The sequence below is a fragment of the Apiospora hydei genome, assembly GCF_038363865.1.
Source record: "Apiospora hydei strain CBS 114990 chromosome Unknown utg000004l_segment0_segment0, whole genome shotgun sequence".
NCBI lineage: Eukaryota > Fungi > Ascomycota > Sordariomycetes > Amphisphaeriales > Apiosporaceae > Apiospora > Apiospora hydei.
The window spans coordinates 278,454-291,560 of record NW_027117363.1 but is presented as its reverse complement, the minus strand read 5'-3'; the positions used below and the strand labels follow the sequence as shown (position 1 = coordinate 291,560).

Sequence of the window (13,107 nt, the reverse complement as noted above, 5' to 3'; positions counted from 1 at the left end):
AACCCCAGACCCGAACCCAATACCCGGATCTGCGCTGTAGGTTTACAGTAGCCTCACTTGGCAGACGGTCACAAGGTCACAAAGCGGGCAACCCACGTCACACGGAACTGCCGGCTTTGACCGATTGAACAGGCAAACAGGTAACAGCAACAACTTTACCGTCTAAATCATCCCCAGGACCACTCTTTCGTCATTGTTTTAGCGAAGTATAACCGCAATTCCGTGTGAGTCTCTGTCTTGCTACTGATTTACTTGTACGGATTATCCTCCTCGAACGTGGGCTCCCACATACCCCTGGCCTCCCTAACCTGCAGCTGCAGCCCCTTGAGGAGCCCATACATGGTCCGCAGCGTCGGCATCGGCACCCCGCGCGCCTCGCCCTCGCGCAGGGGCTCGCCCACGATGTTCTCGACCTCCAGGAAGTTGCCCTTCTCGACGTCCTGGCACATGCTGGGCTTGAACGCCGTGTCGGTCGGGTCGACCCGGATCACCTTCTCGGGCAGATCTTCGGGAAACTGGTAACCGGCTGCCGCGGCGGCGGCTACGATCTCGCGCATGATGGGCCGGACCAGGTCGTCGACGACGTGCCGGCTCGCGCGCATGCGCGCTGTGTCCATGCGCAGCACGGCGGCGACCGAGTTGAAGCTCGCGTTGTACACGAGCTTGCGCCAGCGCGCGAGCTGCGCGTCGGGCTCGTACCGGATGTCGAGCTTGCCGCACGCGTTGTACAGGTCGATGTACCGACGCGCCGCGGCCTCGGCTGTCTGGGATGGTACATTGGGGCTGGCGAAGGGGCTGATGTACTGGGCATCTACATCGTCGTGCAGGATCTCGCCGTGCGCCGTCTCGGTCGCCGCGATGAGCGAGATGCTGCTGAGGACGGGGTTGGTGGGGAAGCGCGCGATGAGCGGCCGCTCGATGTTGAGGCCGTTTTGGGACAGGACGATGACGGTTTCCCCCAGGGTCACGGCGGGGGCGATGAGATCGGCCACCGTGGGAGGGACGTCGGGGATGTTCTTGGTGGTTACGAGAATGAAGTCAAATGGGTTGAGATTCTCTTGTGCGACATCAGGTATTGTCTTTCGTACTGTTGAATTGGTTAGCTCGTGTACAAGTCATCGGGTGGCTGCATCTCTGCACCGGCCTTTTCCTGGTCAAGAGAACTTACTATGTGACGGACGCCATCCTTTGATATCATGACCGTGTTCGATCGAGTCGATTTTGAACCCCTTCTCAGCTACAGCATCATAATTGGAGCGTAGCACTGCTGTGACCTCGGCTTTCCCCCCCAATCTCCAGGGCATATGCTGCCATGGCTCCAACCCCACCAACGCCGACAATCAAAACTCGCGCTTTTCCTTCTGCCATATTTCTTTATGGATGGAGAAACTTTCAATAAATCAATGACTGGAGATATATTTGAATTGACCAAAGTTTCCCTCAGATACTTTCTCCCCCTCTTGTAATTAGCTGTAGCTGCGTCAATTGCACCCTAGAGTTCGTTACTACTTAACTTAGGAGGTTCGGTTTACAGCGGGTGATAAGCGTAAAGGCCTCGGAGCGCTGTCGGATGCTAAATCAGTGGATCTCCCTCCCCGACCTCGAACTCCACGTTCATACCTCACTGCGTCTTATCTCCAACATTCTAGGTGCATGTATGGCCAATTGATGGGCCACACAGTACCCATTAATAGTCTCGAATTTCTTCTATTCTAGCATATAAGCCCATTCGGGAGTGACCGACATCCTCTCTTTCTCCGTATCGGCAGTGTTCGTGTACTTGCTAGCCTCCGACAACGGCATGTTTAGAATGCTTGCCCAGAATGAGACCGACCCCCTAGCATATCCCGAGGCATGAGCCGCAACGCAAACTTAGTTCTTCCACTTCGCGGCGAAGCACTGAGACACGATGTAGGTATCCGAGTTGCCGTTGGGAGTCTCAACCAGTTCATAAGACGAGCCGAAACCTCCCGCAGCCCACGACGTCCAGCCCAGGTACACATCGTTGTTGGCGCTGTTGGAGGCCATTAGTCAACACTGATCTTGCAGATATTCTCTGGTAAAAGAAGAGATGGCGTGTTTTTCGAAGTAGAGGGCAAGGAAAACTTACTTGATGTAGTCCAGCTGCTGGCAGATGACGGTCCCGCAGCTCGCCACGTTGCCACCGCCCGTCTCGCTGAGGAAGGCCTGGCGCCGGTTCGAGCGCAGCCAGGTCGCGAGGGGCGCGAAGGCGTTGTCGATGTTGTTGGTGGTGCACTCGACGTGCGTGCCGCTGTTGTCCGAGTCCGAGTACTTGTGCACGTCGAAGATGAGGCCCGACACGCCGCCGTCCGGGTTCTTGACTTTCAGCAGCTCGGGGCCGGACCCGTTGCTGATGAAGTTGGCGGCCGACGTGTAGTCCGTGCCCGGCAGCAGGATCATCTGGGAGGTCGCGCCCGTGTTGCGGATCGCCGTGACCACCTTCTGCACCGTCTGGGCCCAGGTCCCAATGGTGAGGTCGTGCGGCTCGTTCATGACGCCGAAGACGATCTTGCTCTGGGACTTGTACTTGTTCGCGAGCGCGGTCCAGAGCGCGACGAACTGGTCGTCCGCGGGCCCGCCCTGGCCGATGACGGCCCCGTTGTAGCGCGCGTAGTTGTGGATGTCGATGATGCAGTACGTGCCGAGGCTCAGGCAGCCCTGCACGAAGGCGTCGTACCGGGCCAGGTTGTTGGCGTTCAGGTTGCCCGTCGGGCTGCCGTTGGTCAGGTACTGCCAGCCCACGGGCAGGCGGAAGATGTTGAACTTGTCGTCGTTGACGAAGTGGCGCATCTGTTGGACGCCGCTGGACGACTGGTCGGCGATGGCGTTGAGATCTTGCGTGCCCGACGTCACCATGCCGAAGTCGAAACCGGCGATGTTGACGCCGGCGTACTTGACTTTGCCGCCTGGCGCGGAGGTTGGGCTGCCGGATCCGGCAGTCGTGGTCGGGGCTGTTGACGGTTGGTCAGCACAACACTGATCCATCACGAGATTAGGGGTGTAATGATACGAACAGCCGCCGCCGCCGCCTCCACCTCCACCAGAGCCGGGAATGCACTGAGAATACCACTCATTGACGACCGAGCAGGTGTATCCCGACACGCAAGTTGTCGCGCCTGTCCAGCCGTTGCCACCACCTATTTGCCAAATGTTAGTCGTTGGTATAATAGATGTCAATCTGGGCTAGGCTCACATTGGCCATAGGCCGCTTGCTGGGCGAGTGCTTGGCCGGCCAGACCGACTGCCAGCAAGGCACCGAGTCCCGCGTTGATACCCATGTTAAAGAGACTTGGTGGTTTCTTGACTACGATGAGATAGGCCTATGATCGACTCTGGGCAATGCTTGATTGTCTTGGTACCGAACTTGGTATCAGGACAAGCGATCCACGTTGCCTCTTATAGAAGCGTGATTAATGATTCATGTTCGTACCTTAGAGCGACCGGAGGAGAGGCATCCGCACTACATGATCGTACGCCTGCAATCTTCGGCAGCACATTCCGTGCAATAGACGTTTCTCGGCACCAAACGTGAATCAGATGTGGTCGAGAATGAGCTTATTCCGACCTACTGAATGCGACGTCTGCTCCGTCGACCTGGATCGGGCTGGTGCCGTCGCCCGTGATTGGCGTGATTGGCGGAATAAACGTTGGGGTATTTCAGGGGCTAGAACGCCCTCCCCACCAACGCCCCGGAGGTTCTGCCGATAGAGCCATGCACTCGTGGCGTGGGTGTTTCTGCAATTGGCTTCGGAAATCTGAGCCGTATTTACCAGACTGTACAAGCACAAAGATCTGGCCAGATCGTCCCATTCATTGAGGCTAGAGCGGATTAGATAATACTACATACATTTCCAGTGACCAACGAATGATCCAACTCCACGCCGTATATCTTCTTCTTCAAGCGAACGGCTTGCGCCCGTAGATGACGTACACGGGGGTGTAGGCGTGCATCTGCCGGTTTGTGATGTCCTGCTCGACGCGCGCCAACCAGCGCGCGTATCTCCTCGGAGGACAAGCCTTTGAGCTGAAGGATCTTCATGCCTATGCCCTCGAGAGACTCGATGATGTCCGTCTCGAAGTAGCGGCCGATCTCCTTATCTTTCGGGTCGAGCGGCCAGGGGTTGAGGGGACAAAGGAGGAGTCTGGGTGGGATCGCAATTGTGTCAGTAGCGTAGCGGCGGCAGGCCAACCAGCCAGCCAATCTCCTGTAATTACTTACTTCTGCTCGACGTCGATGAAACCGGCTTCCTTTAGCCTGGTTTGGTCAGTGCACAGTTGCCAGTCTAGATAACAAGCGTCGAAGATGAAAGAAAAGATCACGGAACTCCCCTGGCTTGACAAGAGCATGGCAAGCATCCGTGGGGATTGGGTGTATTAGATCGTGGGTTCTTCTCACCATTGCCCGTAGTGCCTCGCCACACGTAGGTCTCGACCCATAGTCTTCATCCCCTCGAACATCAACTGCTGCCAGTGCTTGATGGCGGAGTCGGGCAGCATCGCCTCGGTGGCCGCATCAGCGGCGACCATGTCGAAGGAGAAGTCCTGCGACTCAAACCAGCCGCCGGGGCGCAGATTATCGTAGACCTTCTTGATCATGGCCCGGTGGTCCATGAAGGAGCTGTGCCAGTTTTTGATAGCCCCGTTTGTGAGATGTCCGGTCAGAAGAGGGAAATGCGACGATGTTACGTTCATGCAGACGCGGTAAATTCAAAAGATAAGATACATTCCAAAAAATAAAACCCAGGCCGCCCCTTGGGAAAGATGAAGAGAGACGAAACTCTTACATGGCTCGCATGTGGATGTAGTCAAACTGCACCTCATGCACCCACTCGTCCTCCTCGCTGTCCTCGCGCACGAAGCGGCAGTTGGGCGAGACCTTGTCCGGCGGCGGCTGGATCAAGCTGAGGCCCGTCCCCACGACCCGCGCAGCCGGGTTCGCGCGCGCGAGCTCGATGGGCCAGATGCCCGTCCCCGTGCCGATATCCAAGACGTGGAAGACGTCGTCGTCTGCCTCCTTCTGCGTATCCTTCTCATCCCTCCAGGGCGCCAGGTGGAGCGCGTCGTCGAGGAGCAGCCGCCATACCTTGTGCTGCAGGTCCAGCCGGTCCTGCTCGGCGCCGTCGTTGGGGAGCAGGTACCGTCCCTCGCGGTAGCCCAAGTACGTCCGGCCGTTCTCCTCGACCGAGGCCGGGTCGGGGATGGAGTGGCCTGTCATTATCACGTTTGATGTTGGTTTGGTGAGATGCCTGCCTCTTCTTCCTAGGACTCTTTAGCCGATCAAGCAGATGGCGAATGAGGGGTCAATCGCCCATTTCGTTTGCGAATTTCCCTTGGCTGCTGTCATCTGCATGTCCAACCATGTCACAACTTCTCGGCCTTGTCTGATTGGTTACCGTTTACTCGGGGGTGGTCACACTTATAAGGAAGGACTTTTTGCCAAGCGCAGTTGGCTGTTGCCGCCAACGAGGCGTCACGGCCGCGCAACGACTGGGATGTTGATGCCATTCAGAATCGCAACCACTGGAAACATTATAGTTATAATGATGCGCAAGGTTGAGCATCACCTTTGGTGGTCATTGCCATCTCAAAAATCCAGTTGGCAGCCTTACAGGTGAGTGGGCAGGTAGGGAGCAGTGCTGTAGACCGGCGGGTCAATGCCCCCAGGGCCTGGAGCTTGAGTCCCTAAATGGAAATAAGGAACTTGCATACTTCATATCCTTACCTGCGCCTTGATAATTGACAGCTCAATAAGTATGGTCCGTTCCTGCACAATGCGTGTAGCAACCTGAAGCCATCCGAGCGGCACAGCTGAAAGAAGGTGGCAGATCCAAGTCCTCCCTCGCGTTTTCGCCAATCGTCTTTTGTCGGTTGCCCAATCGCGAGGAAGGGCCGCACAATGGAGTGGCGTCATTGCCACTTATTAGTGGTCAGCAGCGGGCGATGCACACAGCTCGACAGCACATGGTTTGACGGCTGATGGGCACAGCCAATGCTGTGCCGCTGGCGCCGCAGCCTAACTGCTGCTGCGGCCTGCGGCGTCGGCCTGTTAGCGAGCTTTTAGCGTCTCAGGCACACCCCCACACAAAGCTTGTTGCCTGGCGCTGTCAGATTGTGGTTAGCTCTTACTGCATTGGCGACCGTTGGTTGATCTGGAGATGGCGTCGAGCAGATTGAGTGAGATTTCAATACGGGACGTAGATATATATAAGTCAAAGGTCCTCATGTCAGATTGACTTGCTTTTCCCTTTTTCGTCATTCCAACTCCTTCCTAAGAACAATCACTTATACCTAAGAATCATCTACTCAAATCGCATACGCGAACCGAACCTCAAAGGACAAAGACCAATCAACCTACCTATTTACACAAACACACTTATACACCATGGCCCAACAATTAGCCCCGTTTCCCCGGTCCTTGGGCATGTTCAAGGCCTACCACGCACCGCAGCCCGAGACGCTGGTCCTGAAGGAGAAGATAATGTCACTCTCGGGCGACAGCTTCGACATCAAGACGATCGACGGCCGTCCCGTATTCAAGGTCCAGGGCAACGCCTTCTCGCTCTCGGGCCGCAAAGTGGTTATGGACATGGCCGGCAACCAGCTCTTCACCATCCGGAAGCGGCACCTGCGGCTGCACGCTACGTACTACGCCGAGGATCCCAGCGAACGGGAGATTTTGCAGGTCGAGGGAAAGTTCAGCTGTAAGTTTCTTCCATTCGTCTTGCACCACCCGCATCAAATTTGTGTGTAATTGACTGACAACCTCAAAGTCGGCTCTTCCAAATCCGTAGCCACCTTCACCGGCGAAGGCGGCCGCCGCGAGAGCCTCTTTATGAAAGGCGACTTCTTCGACCGCAAAGCCTCCATCACGGACGAGGCCTCGGGCCAGGTCGTCGCCACCATCAACCGGCAGTTCCTCAACGCGCGCGAGCTCCTGGGCGGCCAGCAGACGTACCACGTGACCGTCGCGCCCAACGTCGACATGGCCCTCATCGTGGCTATGTGCATCTGCCTCGACGAGCGGCGGAACGAGAAGTAGCAGGGCTCGTCCACCATGGGCGCGCGGCGGGCTGCCAATCAGTCTGCCGGGCGACCGTTTTCGTACATGTGAGGAGCGTAGAGTGTGCTACGGCTGGACTTTTTGGGGGCGTTTCGGATTGGGGATTGATGGATGATACCTTTTGCTGCGGGGGAATATTCTCGTTGGCTTTTTATGCCCCCCATTACTTACTCTTATACCTGAAATTCAATTGAAGATGGGAACATGACCTATTTATATGTACTAATTATTCCACACTGCGATGTTCCGCGAGACTTGAACCGCCTGGACTTTTAAACGCTTATGGTCGTCCATATTGTATATCATATTGCCGCATGCAAGAATAGGAGAAATGCCTGTGCATCCAGTGTCAGTAAACCACAAGTATATTGATTTCAAACACGCTTGGAAAGTCGACACGTATTGTCTATTCCCTTGGCATTGCAGTACTTCATTATCATGCTCATGTCAGGAGGCCAAACCACCATCGCATGGAACGAAGCCATCCTTCTCACACCCCTTTTGCCAAAAGGCGAATATACACCGCAACTCCACCCACGACGGGCAGGAAACTCCACAATCATATCCAAACTCTTCTCATGTACAGCGAACAAGCTGATAACGCTGCTTTAAACGCACAGTCTGGGATGCCTGATAGGACAGGTCAGTAGCTGGAACGTGTAAGAGTGAAGCAAAAGTCGTTACCAGAAGTTCCCAACTTCAATGTGAGCTTCAACGCTGTGGCCGTGGTGGCTGCGTCGGGCGAGGGTCCCACGGTGGTGTGCCAGACCTGGTAATATTGCCTCCTTCCACTAGACGCCGCTTGTCGAACTCCTGTTCATCGGCTACTGGACAGAGGGGAGATATGTCGATGTTCAGATCGAGGGCGGGGGGTTCAAGGAACTTTGCTTCCATCGTGTACGTGGGAGAAGTCTCAGACATGATGAATGAAACGGCAATATGTTTTTGGGATAGCTGGGCAGATCTTTGATTGAGGAGAGAAGAGAAAGGGGTGAGCTGGTAGGAGAAGAGAGCGGTATTTAAATTATTTGGGCAACGCTATATTCCATTACAAGTATGTTTTCGGTCTATCTTCGCCCTGATATCATTCGCCCGTAGGTCATTCCATTAATGCAGCTAAACGGCTACCGAGCCTGCCAGTTGGCGAGCCTCACTTTCGTTTCTCGATGACGCCACACCGGGCCAGGGACCATAGAGGCCGGGCGTCGGGGCGCTGCTCGCCCAATCGCCTTCCATGCAGGGCCACGTCAATATGGTCTAAGCAGTTGCCTGCATCACGGGTAGCGTTCGGTGTGCGAAACTCTGCCGCCACGGTACCCTTTTCTCGACGTCCTATTAGTCCACCGAATATACTATATTCACCGAAGGAAAATGCGATTGGCCGGAGTGAAAGAAGGGTGCTCCTGCCTGACAAAGAAAGGTCTTCAGAATGGGGATTGCCGCAAGAAATTGGCGTCTTTCCTGCCTGCGCGGCATTTTCAAGATCCAACCCTGCCGACAGCCTCGAGTTCATACACAAATCACCCAATAAAGCAGCTTTGGCGCTATCTCCAATATCACAAGGTGGTCCATCATCGACAACGTGACACAGGAGCAGGCTGCGAGTAATGAAGCAGCGGGATCGCGTATTTGCTACCCATCCCTTTCCAGAGCTATCATATACAATGAGACAAAAGAAAGGCAACGAAACAATATAGTATAACAACAAACTAGAACATAGCTTGCAGCTGACGACGATATAAAAAGAAGGACTGGTTTTGTGCCATTGATGTATGGCGAGGTGGGAGACTCTAGGGTGGACGATGTTAGGTGTGAGCTGCGTTAAGCACTTGGCGAAAGCATCTAGTTGCACCACCCGATTCGCCAGGCCAACAAAAAGAGAGCCTCGAAAACGTGGACGGGAACATAAACTCCCGAGGATGTTCGGAAGCTAACGAACAGGAACAAATGACACGTCAAAAAGAATCGAACGAGCTATTCGTTGGTTATAGTGAACCAAGTGATCGATATGATGCAGGAATGTCAGTCATTGTGGGCAGTTGAGACTTGAACGATGTGTTTAGCAGTGCTGAAGGTCGCTGTAAACGGTGTCATTTGATTGGCTGCGAGGCCCCTGGAACCCCTGTAGCGCATCTGAAAATGGCCTGCCCCCAAAATCGATTGGCTTTCAGGCGCTTCTTTGTCGATGCAGGGGTCCGTCGACTGACCCAACCCATCCATGCCTCTCTTTCCCACGACCCCCAAACAAGTGCTTTGTGATGCAAAAAGAGAAAGCCCCCAACCAAGCAATCAAGGCCATTGTGACTCGAGTCTAAAAAAGGTAGGTTTCAGAAGAATGGCCATATATTTGCGCCCGTATCAGGAGATAACAAAATGAAGAAAACGTGGTGTCCTGTCTGATCTCCTATTGCTGCGAATGACCCAACTTATCAAACTTTCATACTCATCATGTTGTTCACCTTCTACGTACTATCATGTGTCATGCTGTCGGTCCTAGCCAGACGGGCGACGGACCATTTCGGCCCTGAAGTCACACTAAAAGAAGAAACATCGACGAACACGCACGTATCCGTCATCTCATCCTCCACGTCACCATCCCAAGTAAGTCTCAGCCCCTCTACTCCTTCTCCCATCGGAACCGCGACAGCTAACAACGGCACCACCGTACAGTCCCCAACAGCCACCCCGCACTCCGGCTTCACTGAACCCAGCTCCTGCACCGACGCCCGGCGCGCCGTCCTGGCCATGGACCTGCGGCACTCCCCCAACGCGCCCCTCTTCCCGTCGGACTGGCCCAAGGGCTGCCGGGAGATCCAGGACAGCCTCAAGCAGGTCGCGGACGCGTTCCTGCCGACCGCGTACCTGCCGAAACGAAACTTCAACGAGGTCGCGCGCCGCGAGAACTGCCGGCTCGACGTCCGGGTCCGCGGCGGCGCCGTCGTGCTCGGGCAGGCCCACCTCGAGGAGCTGATCGCGACGGGGCTGGGCGCGAGCATGCGCGGCGCGGTCGCGGTGCAGGGGCGCATGGTCTGCGCCAAGCTGAACGGGACGGATCAGCGGGTGGATGTGGAGTGGATGATGGTGCCTATCCTCAAGGACGGGGACGAAGTATGATCGTAGGAACGGGCCAGGGGCGCCAAGAAGTTGCCGACATCATCCAGGACGATATGTGGCAGCGGTGTGGTGAAGTGGGGGAGGTGCAAGACTATATACATAAGTATATACTTGCGGCTGAGCTCATCTTTGCTAATGATACCCCATGAATAGATTTAGCGTACTTAATGAGATAATGATTTACGAGCTGAGCGAAGAATCAGGCTGAGCTGACAAGACGGAGCCGCCTGGTGGGCCGGCAGACGCAGCGAAGCCTAAATGCCCCATTTGGTGTGTGGTTCCTGATGGAATCCCGCCGCGGCGGAACTCGTGCCCATCAATCCCCAAGAGAGGTTTACTGTACATAGACGAACACCCCGTCAATAGCAAAGGCAAATTGAATGGATTTCCGAGCTGAAGCTGTTGAAACCCGAAGGATCGGCTTCCCGACCTTTTCATTACTCAATCGGTTCAAGCGCCCGCGCAAGGCAAAGTGAAAAGGATCTCCTTGGCTTCTTGGCTTCGCTCGCCAATGGGAGAACCAATGGCTGAGTGAGTTTCCCCGGGGCGGCAAAGATCAACATGATAGCGTGCGGCGCAGCGCAGGCAGACAACACACCACTGCAGACAGCGCCGCCCCTAAAACAGCTGGGCATTTCCGCCTCTGGTTGCTTGGTTGCTTGCTTACTCTTTCGCGTGGGAATTTTGCTGTTGATTGTTGGTTCTTCTCTTCTTTTGTTATTTTATTTGTCATTTTGACTGACTGCATACATCGTCACGACTCGACTCTGTATCACCAACTTATATCGGCGGCCCCCTAGGCAATAGATACATCACCACTCGCCAATTGCCCAGGTACTTACTTATACGTCTTCTTCCACACACACACACACATGGCGTACGACGACATGCAGTCCCAGGTAGGGACCATTGCGACCGTCTGGATCGTCGTAATCGTCGTCCTCGTCGTCCTCAGCGTTGTCGGCTTAATCGTCGCCATCTGGCTGTGGAGGCGCCACGTATCGCGGCGCAAGAAGAGAATGGAGGCCTTCTACGCCACGCCCATCCCGCAACATGATGGCGGCCTCTCGCAGCAGCAGACTCAGCAGTACCAGAACTACAGCTACCAGCAACAGCCGCAAGAGGCACCAGGGTCGCCGCTGATGCCGCAGCCGGCGCAATTGGCGGCGCAGGAGACGGGCGTTAGCAACAATGGCTACAACCACTACAATAACAACAACAACAACGACCAGCACAAGTATAATAACAACACCAATTACAATACCCAGACGGCGAGTGAGCTGTACGGATGAGCGACGGATGACGAGATAAGAGGGCGGTGTGGGCTTGGACAATTCGAGCGGGGAGAATCGAGCGGTGACCATGGGATGAGAACGACCTTCACTGGCTTTGGAGGATGCATACTCCCCCAAACACCGAATTGAACGACGCAACACCGCAGTTCTGTTGGGATCGCCGGTTTGTCGCGCGCTGCTTTCGGTACTACCCGAAGAACGTGGCACGAGAGAGGAGGGGGCGAACAAAGGGACGCGATACGATGCATGCCACGCGACCGGCTTGACTGATCTATATACCCATACGCGCCGGACATTTTTTCATATATACCCAGTTTTATGTTTATAGCGGAAGGAAAAAAGAGTGATAATCCTGTCGTGTTATCAGTACAATACGCAGGTCTCAATCGGAAGATACGAATTCAAACTCCAGCCGGACCTGGTCCGTGATATGACCACCGATCTTCCTCCCCGCAAAATCGCGGGACGTCGTGAAGAACGTGATCGTCAACTTCTCGGTTCCTTTTTGGTTGACATTGTTGCCGCTGTCTGTCTTCAGGTGGACCTCGCCATGCTGATGATGACCCTCCTCAGGCGTCCCGACGGCCCAACGACCTTCGACACCACTCTCACTCTTACTGAACAAGACGTCGTAAACAGGTCGCAAGTGCTCAGATTCCGCTGCCGCAGCCGCCGGCGGCGTAACCTGTAGCACCGCCACGCCCACCGCCCCCGAAGCATGCTCCGCCAGCTTCCCGCCCTGCTCCCGGTACGGCACCCGCAGCCCCCTCCGCGTCTCATCCAGGCACCAGAACGGCAGCACGCCAGGCTCCAGTGGCTTCCCTCCGTTCGCTTCATCCGCCGCTGCCGAGGTAGCCCACTTCAGCGCGACGCCGTCGGGCCGGTTCCGGCCCCCGCGCACGAGGTCGCGGTACTCGATCCCAGTGTTTGTGTTCCGGACTTTCTGCTGGATCCGCTTGAAAGCAGAGGATACCGGTCCCAATCTCTCAACATCTCCATCTGCGGGCGGAGACGAAGATGTAGAAGAAGGAAGAAGTGTCAGAGCCCAGTCAATCACCGTCCCCTCCCTCTGCCCACCCCACCGGTGCCCTGCCCCTCCCCCGCGGCCGACGTCATCTTCCACGAACGCGATGAGCTCCAAGTAAGACCCATCGGCGAAGAATACCAGTACGTTCTCCGTCACGCCGTCGGCGTGCTTGCCACCCGGGTACAGCGTAAAGGCCTCGGCGAACCACGCGGGCGGGGAGGCGAGGAAGGCGTGGGGCACGAGGATGACGATGTGGTCGAGGAGGGGCGTCGGGGTTGGATACGAGGGTGACGACGAGTCTCCCTTGGGTGCTGAGACGGATGACATGGTGATGAGACAGGGCGTTGGGGGCCAGAAGCTAAATGTAAGTCCTTAGCAAGTCGAAAATGGGTGTAGTCGGTTGAGTGGTGGCGCTCAGCAGCCCCCGGTTGGAATGTTCAGACGAACTTCGGGGGATGGCGGGGGCGGGGCTTTCAGAAAGTGCCCGGGGTCGGGCAATCAATCACGCAATACTTACTTATTCGCAAACACACCTACAGCCCAACTACATATATAAAGTACCTACGCATTGCACTCAAGACCCTTAAAGG

The 13,107-nt window shown here is 55.6% G+C and overlaps 8 protein-coding genes across 8 annotated transcripts; 3 read left to right on the top strand and 5 right to left on the bottom strand.

Annotated features, from left to right (window-relative positions):
- Positions 1-248: 248 nt before the first annotated feature.
- On the bottom strand, positions 249-1,304 carry PG997_002581 (uncharacterized protein; the record flags this gene model as incomplete). The annotated part of the gene is made up of 2 exons (XM_066806896.1): positions 249-1,087; positions 1,169-1,304. 2 exons carry the CDS (start codon positions 1,302-1,304, stop codon positions 249-251), a joined length of 975 nt encoding a protein of 324 aa, XP_066670514.1.
- Positions 1,305-1,872: 568 nt separating this feature from the next.
- Positions 1,873-3,006, bottom strand: PG997_002580 (glycoside hydrolase family 5 protein; the record flags this gene model as incomplete). Its single annotated transcript, XM_066806895.1, has 2 exons — positions 1,873-2,014; positions 2,111-3,006. The coding sequence occupies 2 exons, from the start codon at positions 3,004-3,006 to the stop codon at positions 1,873-1,875; spliced, it is 1,038 nt and encodes a 345-aa protein (XP_066670513.1).
- Positions 3,007-4,413: 1,407 nt separating this feature from the next.
- On the bottom strand, positions 4,414-4,632 carry PG997_002579 (Secondary metabolism regulator LAE1; the record flags this gene model as incomplete). Its single annotated transcript, XM_066806894.1, has 1 exon — positions 4,414-4,632. The coding sequence occupies one exon, from the start codon at positions 4,630-4,632 to the stop codon at positions 4,414-4,416; it is 219 nt and encodes a 72-aa protein (XP_066670512.1).
- A 169-nt stretch (positions 4,633-4,801) lies between these two features.
- PG997_002578 (uncharacterized protein) lies at positions 4,802-5,236 on the bottom strand (the record flags this gene model as incomplete). The annotated part of the gene is made up of 1 exon (XM_066806893.1): positions 4,802-5,236. One exon carries the CDS (start codon positions 5,234-5,236, stop codon positions 4,802-4,804), a length of 435 nt encoding a protein of 144 aa, XP_066670511.1.
- A 1,167-nt stretch (positions 5,237-6,403) lies between these two features.
- PG997_002577 (uncharacterized protein) lies at positions 6,404-7,060 on the top strand (the record flags this gene model as incomplete). The annotated part of the gene is made up of 2 exons (XM_066806892.1): positions 6,404-6,722; positions 6,792-7,060. 2 exons carry the CDS (start codon positions 6,404-6,406, stop codon positions 7,058-7,060), a joined length of 588 nt encoding a protein of 195 aa, XP_066670510.1.
- A 2,469-nt stretch (positions 7,061-9,529) lies between these two features.
- On the top strand, positions 9,530-10,195 carry PG997_002576 (uncharacterized protein; the record flags this gene model as incomplete). The annotated part of the gene is made up of 1 exon (XM_066806891.1): positions 9,530-10,195. The coding sequence occupies one exon, from the start codon at positions 9,530-9,532 to the stop codon at positions 10,193-10,195; it is 666 nt and encodes a 221-aa protein (XP_066670509.1).
- Positions 10,196-11,067: 872 nt separating this feature from the next.
- On the top strand, positions 11,068-11,487 carry PG997_002575 (uncharacterized protein; the record flags this gene model as incomplete). The annotated part of the gene is made up of 1 exon (XM_066806890.1): positions 11,068-11,487. One exon carries the CDS (start codon positions 11,068-11,070, stop codon positions 11,485-11,487), a length of 420 nt encoding a protein of 139 aa, XP_066670508.1.
- A 385-nt stretch (positions 11,488-11,872) lies between these two features.
- On the bottom strand, positions 11,873-12,844 carry PG997_002574 (uncharacterized protein; the record flags this gene model as incomplete). Its single annotated transcript, XM_066806889.1, has 1 exon — positions 11,873-12,844. The coding sequence occupies one exon, from the start codon at positions 12,842-12,844 to the stop codon at positions 11,873-11,875; it is 972 nt and encodes a 323-aa protein (XP_066670507.1).
- Between the last annotated feature and the right edge of the window lie 263 nt (positions 12,845-13,107).